Raw genomic sequence first — 8718 nt, 5'->3', positions numbered from 1 at the left:
ACAAAGGCAAGTCACTTCTGAGTTATAGAGACGCTCTTTATCAGCTACCTGATCAGAATGTTTCATTTCTTACCTGTTAATATCCATGTGTGTGTGTGTGCGTGCGTGCGTGCGTGTGCGTGTGTGTGTGTGTGTGCTGAGTGATTTTCCATTGTGGTTTCTGCTCATCATTCTTTGACATGTCTACTAACTATAATTACTTAGAATACACAAAATAGGACATTAAACAGGTAAGAAATTAAATATCAGTTTGCTGTAGTTGAGCGGTCAATAACCAAGGCTTTAAAAAACAATTTCACACTCCAGATCCTGACTCCCCCACACTGTAGATTCATTCCCTGAGCAGCAGATACTAGGACAGCACATCCTGACACCACCACACAATGCACAGAACAGTGTGGTAATTAGCAGGCTGGTTGATTCTTTCTATGTGATTTTTTTCCCACAGATATACAGGACATCACCACTGTTCAGTTTGACTCTTCCCAAACAGAAGATGGAGAACAACAATCCCAGCATCCTTCCACGATGGCCAGCCCCTCTCCTCCTGCAGCAGCGGGTGGGTACAGAGTCAAATGGCTGGTGTATGGTCAGGGATATGTGATCATTTCCACAGATCCACAGGACACCACCACTGTTCAGTCTGACTCTCAGAGCTCTCCAACCACCGGGGCAGCCACTTCCCAAACACCAGATGGAGGAGAACAATCCCAGCAGCCTTCCACGATGGGCGGCACCTCTTCTCGAGCCAGCTCCCCATGGCACTCAAGCTCCTGGCTCTCTGGCACTTCACCTGCAGTAACAGGTGGGTACCATGTCGTAGGGTGCAGTGAAACTAGACCCTAGTAGCCTAAACTGACCAATAATCTGAACCACACAGCTCTCATAATGAAATGCAGACTGAAGCAGGATTTCAACAAAGCTGCATTTGGATGGGCTGTATTAGTGACTGTATTCATTATTATTAGTTTTATTTATTATTTTCATTGTTATATCTTCTTTACCAGTCACTCCAATCCCTGAGGAGCTCCACCTGATCTCTGACAGTATGGTCTGGCCAGAGGCTTGGCAGTACTGCAGGGATCACTACACTGACCTAGTGAGCCTCACAAGCCTGTTTGCACAGAACAGAGTGTCGGAGCTCGTCAGGAACAGCACTGCGTCGCGATTCTGGATCGGCCTGCACAGAACCGTGGTGTATGATAAATGGTACTGGGTTGCTGGTAAGGATAAGAGGGCCCCCCTAAACTACACTAACTGGGCCCCTGGGGAGCCCAACAATCCTTACTATGAGCACTGTGGGGAGATGGTGCTGGGGGAGGATGGGGGGGCTGAGTGGAATGATCTGTGCTGCTATGAAAAGCTCCCCTTTATCTGTTTCAAAGGTTAAAAACACATCAGAAAGGTTCTATAGCACTGCTTCTCAAACATTCTATAGTATAAAGTCACTTTAGTCAAAAAAAAAAGTGATTTACAAAAACGTTATGGAAATATCTGAGTTTAAATTCTGTTGTACAAACGTGGCATGCGTGAACAATAAAGCAAAACAAAATCTTGTATCTGACAGAGTTTGGCAATGCCAGTCCTGTAGAATAAATGACTGTGTAGCAATCTTAAAGGGGCAATAATTACTTAAGAAAAGACTCCTCAATACTGATTGTGAGGAAGTGAGGTGGGGAAGCATTATAGTGTTGCACAGGCTTCAGTGCACAATGCTTGTCTTATGGGGTTCATGGCACAGCGCAACACTAATATGATTCCCCTCCTCACTTCCTCACAATCAGCATTGAGGCGTCTTTTCAGAAGCTGCTTTTCACTTGTTTTTCTTTTAGTTCAGGATACGCAGCTATTTAAAATGCCAGGCTGTAGATAAACTGCTGCATCCTGGTACCTGTGCTGTAGGTCACTGGGTCTGATTGAGGCCGGACCATTGGAGAGAGTTTGAACTGTAATACATCATATAGGATGTATTGTTAAGAGGGAAGTAGAAAGGGTGAAAGGGTCATATTTAATATTTTTCTAATTTCTGCTTTTTGCCTTTAAAAAAAGATTCTATTATATTTAAGTAGGTTTTACACATTTAAATAATGCTTACATATTTCAGTAAGGAATGTACACAAACTAGACAGCCAACAGGGCCTGGTTTCTGATGATGCAGATTGCACCTAATGCTACTCTTGGATGAATGTAGTGAATAGGCAAACTGTAATCATATTTAACTAAACAAAATAGAAACTACATTATGTACCGAGTGAGTCTCTTCTGTCTATTTATATTCTGTATTTTTGAATATATTCATGAGAACATAAGAAAGTTTACAAATGAGAGGAGGCCATTTGGCCCATCATGCTCGTTTGGTTGTTAGTAGCTTATCGATCCCAGAATCTCATCAAGCAGCTTCTTGAAGGATCCCAGGGTCAGCTTGTATGTTTTGCTGGTATAAAAATAAATAATGATTTGATCTGAATATTGTTTGTTTAATCTCTTTTGTTTGTTTCTCTAATTATAACAAAACCTGAAATATATTTCATCATGAACTAAACATTTTTAGTCCCTTAAAATTTATTGAATGTGACTGTTATACAGTACCTAGCTTGCCTGAATAAAAGATTTCTGTGGTTGTACTGCCATCTAGCGTTATAGTAAGCACCTGCGCGCTGCATTTTGAACGAGCTGTAACCGTGAAAAGGCATGGGTGCAGATATTTGCAAAACATTGTGCTTTTGCACACGAATTGATATTTTCCAACACGGCACAAAACAGTTGCGCGAAGTTGGAAAATAGCAAATGTGTTTGTGCCTCGCAAAACCACCTGCGCAATCAATACCAATATAGCAGAAATACACAAGAGCTACGCGTGAATGCGCAGAACTGGAATACTACACGACAATGGACTGTTAACAGTACAGACCAATCGATATTCCTCAGACGAGTCTACACTCAAATGTTACCTGCACATGGAATGCAGAATCAAAGCTCATCACACATCGGTAGCATTGGCACCCCCGAAGTTGCACGCCCACCCCCACAAATATATAAATAAGCTACTAAATGGAGAAATGAAGCAATGGACCACAGTACAGTGCAGGCTATTCAACATATAACTTGGATACGTGTCAACATGAAAGAGATGGACAAAATATATCTGTAGCATCAAACTCCAGTCTTTATTTTACAGAAACGCGCCTGTCAACCAGTGTTCTGAGTAGCTCCGACTATACATGAACATATACAGAAGTGTGGACTGTAAAACAAACCCACAATGCTGAAAACACTACTCTATTGGGAGGCCCCGAAGACGGGAATCTCAGCATGAAGCCGGTCAAGAACGCTGCCTGTGGATGCAGTCTGCGCATGTGTATCCCTTACTCATACTCCTGCGTAAAGCCCCTTCCAACTGCCCATGGTGTCACACAAATATGAGTACATGTTACCTATTCAAATTCATTTACATTTTTTGACGTTCTTGTTTTCTGTTACAGTACCATCCGTTTATTTTTCTTTTTCTTTCTCAGTATTAACTGTGATCCCGTTTATCAGACCGCTATTGCTCTGTGTCTGGACTGATCTGAGTTTTGTAATGTGTGTTTTTTTTTTTTTTTTTTGTAAGAACTGTAAGTCGCCCAACAACAACAACAAACAAACAACAAAAATTAATAATATTAATAATCCAGTTAGAATCACGTGTTTATATTTTTTAAACATATATTAACACTGTGATGCTGCTGTCACAATCTTTTTTTGAATAGAATCATATGTGGACGGAACCTTGTATGATCACTGGGTGTTTTCTATTGCTGTAGAACCTCAGAAAGCGCCTGCATTTCACTTCAGTGATTGGCTGAGTGAGTGCTGGCGTGATGCGCGCGGAGTTAAGGCTTGCTTTTTAAAAGCGTTAGTTTGTGTCTCGTGTTTCGAACATGGCAGGATCTCGCAAACTGTCGGCCACTCCCGCCAAATTGCGCTATGCATACATTATTGTGCACAGCGCAACACTGATTGTGACACGCAAAATAAAGTTTCGAATATGGTACATTTTGCTCCTGCATGGGGGTAGGCAGCAGCAGGGCTGGTAGGTGACGTAATCACACACGAAGACATGAGCCCGATATAGGCTCCTTGCAAAGCAGCCGGCTCTTTTGTACAGCGGTATCGGCGCTATGCTTAGTGCGAAAAGTCTCGGGTTCGCGCCCACCTTCCGCCTGTGTTTGTGGGTTGACTCGCTCTGTAAGATGCGCCTGCCTGCGATAATTTATTTTGCTACATTGGTGTCTGAAGTGGACGCAGGTACCCCGGCACGCACTCGTGGGACTGTAGCCTGGTGAGCAAGTCTGTGGCAGACTTGAGACTGGCAGGGGAGAGTGTAGTGTGCATGGGGGAAGGCAGCAGCAGGGGTAGTAGGTGACGTAATCACACACAAAGACATAAGCCCGATATACGCTCCTTGCAAAGGAGCCGGCTCCTTTGCCCTGTGTGATGCACCTGCCTGCGTTAACCTATTTCGCTACTCCACATCCACAATCAAGGTTTTTATTCTTACAAAAATGATCTTAAGCGTTTCAACAACATGTTTTCATCAGAGCAGAACATGAAATGTGGATCTCAGACCTTAAATACATACCTGACCCACTGTCATATAAAAAGGTTGTTAATATGTAAGTCAATCAATTATTTAACCTAACGATATAATTAGTATTCATTTTATAATAGATTATCACGTGGAACCAATTGTCATAGCTATGATAGTGGGTGCGGTATGTATTTAAGGTTTGAGATGCAATATATATAAATCAAATTTAAACATGAGAAAAACTACTTTTAACAACACAGCATATAGTAATCAGCCATTAGTATTTAGTTATGCAATTTTGTATGGTAACAAATAAAACAGATATCCATTTACTGAAGTTTAATTACATGTGAATAAACAGTCAATAGACATGACATGCATGTGTGTATCTATCGTTAGACTGCCACTTGAGCTCATATTTCATATGTACTCTGAGTACGGTTTTTGAGACTTTCTAGTTGCCTCCTCCATTAAAAAAAGGCTGTTATGTATGTTTCTGATATTATTCTGCATGCTATCCACACTACCTAAATACTGTGCATTCAAACCACATGGCTGCCATACACAATCACGTTTTCAAATTGTGATTGTGTGAATAGGGTATTAGAAACTTTACATACCAGGCTTTGTTATATTGGTCTTTTTTATTGACTGTTTATTAACATGTAACTCAGCAAATGGTTAATTGCATATTAATTAAATACTTATGACACTCAAAATAAAGAGATGTCATTGTTTTTCTAAGTACAGCACACTTACTGGTGAGCAGGGTCAGAACCACAGGAGTTCCTCCTTTATAAAACATTCCATTACACCCAATCTTCCCACCCAAGGCCAGCTCAGAAGCTGTTTCAGGTCTAAAGGTCCAATGAATTAACGAGTTTTCATATTCCTGGAATCCCGCACAAGGCAGGGTAACAGTCTCTCCCAGAGAGGAGTACCGCTCCAAACCTGGAAATATAATAACAATAACAGAATAGTTTGCCCTGTATGATTCCAATATTAAAAATCTTTCTATAACAGTAAATGAAATAGGCCTGGTTCTGTTGTTACTGCCCTGTTTTAATTAAGGGGTCTGTTCTTTTGAGAATCTCAACAAGTTGTCCAGCTACACAGTCAAGGTGATCTGTTGGACAAAGGGCTTGAGTTTTTATTTGAGTGTCCAGTGAGAGTGGGGGAGTGTGCCTGTGACCAAGCTCTGTGTGAATTTAAAAGCAATCCAAACCCTTGTTTAGACAGGTCTGTGGCCTCAGTCAAAAGGGAATGCTCTCTGCTGAGGATTCGGATGTGATGTTGATTCCCTGGGGTGTGGGGATCAAACACAGAGGAGACGGGAGCGACCACCCACACTGCTCACTAGCATTCGAAGCCAGAGAGTTGGTGTGGGGATCAAACACAGAGGAGACGGGAGCAACCACCCTCACTGCTCACTGGCATTCGAAGCCAGAGAGTTGGTGTGGGGATCAAACACAGAGGAGACGGGAGCGACTGCCCTCACTGCCCACTGGTATTCAAAGCCGGAGAGTTGGGTATCAAGCATGTTTTTTTTTGTGGCTGGCTTGTGGTTGTGTTATAATAAGGATGTTTTTATGTGAAATCATTTGAAAGTGTGTGAGGACTCAATTGCTGAAAACATACAAAAAACAGTGAATCAAATAAAGATGACTTTCCAACTATCAGGCACAGATCCTCCCCCTTGTAACCCCTTTTTTGCTTTTAAAAGCACCATACACTTTTTAACCCATCCTCACCTCCATTTATAGTTATCCCTCCCTCCCCTTCCAATGAAATGTTCAATTTACACCAGCAATAAGGCACTGAGACCCCCAAGCAGATGAGAACCAGCATACATGGAAGCTACTTTTAATTGTATTAATTACCCCTGCATCCGGTCCCATTATGCATGTAACCTGTCCAGCTGGATCCCAGTATCTGCAGCGCTTGGGGGTTATACATGACAACGGGCTGCACTGACTTGAAATCCTCACTGAGCAGATAGTGTGTGCTCAAGTTTTTAAGGTAACACGTATGTGAAATACATCTAAATATCCTAAACAGCAGTGTTTGAATCATTTTAATAGCATCGTTAGAGATTATGAACAAGTCTACTTTTATTACTGTCAGTAAAAACAAATGGAATTTAAAATAACACACTGTACATAGTAGACCCTGCTAGTGATGTGATTCAGTCATCTGAAATGTTTTTCTATCAAGGTAGTTTGTATGAGTTGGAAATGACCTCACATTAAAATGAGCTGTACTGTAATTATTCTTATTTAAGGACATACTATTAAAAATATATGACAGGGTGCTGTGGAAAGATGGATAGATAGATAGATAGATAGATAGATAGATAGATAGATAGATAGATATGTTCTTTAGTCTCTTGTATAAATGTCTGCTGTAACGCAGTCTCTTTCTATTGTGATAGCTGTGCTGTGTGGAGACCACATTGCCCTAATTCTCATTTTTTTTATTTTATATTCTTATTTTCAACGCTGAGACAGGAAGACAGAAACCATTTTTCTGCTTGACTTTTTAAACCCCCAAAACACCAGCGCTTACCAGCAACACCAGCTCCGAAACCCCAGGTAAGCAGAATCAGGCGCACAAGTAAATCACAGAGCTGCTTTTCCATTTTCAGTCTTCAGTTTTAAAAAAACGATCAGTTCACAGATACAGTATGGAAGCTTTAGCAAAGGAAGGAGAAGTGGCTTTGTAAGAATTTGTTAAATTTGCAGACAACCCAAAAATAGGAGGAGTGGCAAACACTGTTGCAGCAGCAAAGGTCATTCAAAATGATCTAGACAGCATTCAGAACTGGGCAGACACAATGCAAATGACATTTAATAGAGAAAAGTGTAAAGTATTGCATGCAGGCAAAAAAAAATGTGCATTATAAATATCATATGGGATTTATTGAAATTGAAGAAGGAGACTATGAAAAAGACCTAGGAGTTTATGTTGACTTAGAAATGTCTTCATCTAGACAATGTGGGGAAGCTATAAAAAAGGCCAACAAGATGCTCGGATATATTGTGAGAAGTGTTGAATTTAAATCAAGGGAAGTAATGTTAAAACTTTACAATGCATTAGTAAGACCTCACCTAGAATATTGTGTTCAGTTCTGGTCACCTTGTTACAAAAAGGATATTGCTGCTCTAGACCCAGGGGACTTTTTCGACCTGAAAAAAGAAACAAGGACCAGGGGTCACAAATGCAGATTAGATTAGAAAACTGCAAAAATACTGTGTTAAACTTTTGTAAGGGCATAAACTATACACAAGAGGAGTCAGTCTCTACATGATTAGAGGCATGGAGTTCATAAACTCTATACACAAGGAGTCAGTCTCTACATGATTCGAGGCATGGAGTTGATAGACTCTACACAAGAGGAGTCAGTCTCTACATGATTAGAGAAATACATGGAGCTCATAGACTCTATATAAGAGGAGTCAGTCTCTACATGATTAGAGGAACACATGGAGCTCATAGACTCTACACAAGAGGAGTCAGTCTCTACATGATTAGAGGAACACATGGAGCTCATAGACTCTACACAAGAGGAGTCAGTCTCTACATGATTAGAGGAACACATGGAGCTCATAGACTCTACACAAGAGGAGTCAGTCTCTACATAATTAGAGGAACACATGGAGCTCATACTCTATAAAAGAGGAGCCTCTCTCAAGAGGGAATGGGTCTCATATAGAAACTATACGAGAGGAGCCACAAGCGTTTTAAAAGATATTGTTTTTGAAATATTCTGCTATTTGATATGTTGTTACGCTAAGTCTGAGTATTTCCTTGAATTCAAAGTGAAGGCTTGTGAAAAGTCACTGATAAGGACACACATTTCTTATTTGGGTATGATGTATGGAGGTTGTTGGTATCTTGTACTCTTCCTTTGTCTTGCAATCTCTTGTAGTAATATATCTCATGAATTCTGGGCATGTTATTAAAAGAATCAAGAAAAGGTAAGAGAGGATACCAACCTATACTGGGAAACAGTTGCAGAGGTTGTTGAAGAATGATGTAAGCACAGGTTAGGTATAAAAGGGCTTGATGTGGTAGAGCGAGAGCTCTGCTCATGTACAGTGCCTATAGAAAGTCTACACCCCTTTCAAAATGTTCACCTTTTGTTGCCT

At 40.8% G+C, this 8718-nt stretch overlaps 1 protein-coding gene across 2 annotated transcripts; it reads left to right on the top strand.

Annotated features, from left to right (window-relative positions):
- Nucleotides 1-180: 180 nt before the first annotated feature.
- LOC131709098 (C-type mannose receptor 2-like) lies at nt 181-2455 on the top strand. Of its 2 annotated transcripts, XM_059010983.1 has the most exons (3): nt 183-559; nt 617-805; nt 1008-2455. In XM_059010983.1, exons 1-3 carry the CDS (start codon nt 529-531, stop codon nt 1388-1390), a joined length of 603 nt encoding a protein of 200 aa, XP_058866966.1. In that variant the 5' UTR covers nt 183-528; the 3' UTR covers nt 1391-2455. The 2 variants fall into 2 exon arrangements, with proteins under 2 accessions (XP_058866965.1, XP_058866966.1); XM_059010982.1 differs by having other exon boundaries at nt 181-805.
- Nucleotides 2456-8718: the final 6263 nt, after the last annotated feature.

The sequence above is a fragment of the Acipenser ruthenus genome, chromosome 41, assembly GCF_902713425.1.
Source record: "Acipenser ruthenus chromosome 41, fAciRut3.2 maternal haplotype, whole genome shotgun sequence".
In the NCBI taxonomy this organism is placed as follows: domain Eukaryota; kingdom Metazoa; phylum Chordata; class Actinopteri; order Acipenseriformes; family Acipenseridae; genus Acipenser; species Acipenser ruthenus.
Note: the sequence above shows the minus strand (reverse complement) of the source record. Positions and strands in the feature narration are given on the sequence as shown.

Coding starts and splice junctions, on each gene's coding strand:
- LOC131709098 (XM_059010982.1), top strand. CDS start 529: ATGGCCAGCCCCTCTCCTCCTGCAGCAGCGGGTGGGTACAGAGTCAAA. Junction 806..1,007: donor CACTTCACCTGCAGTAACAG/GTGGGTACCATG, acceptor CTTCTTTACCAG/TCACTCCAATCCCTGAGGAG.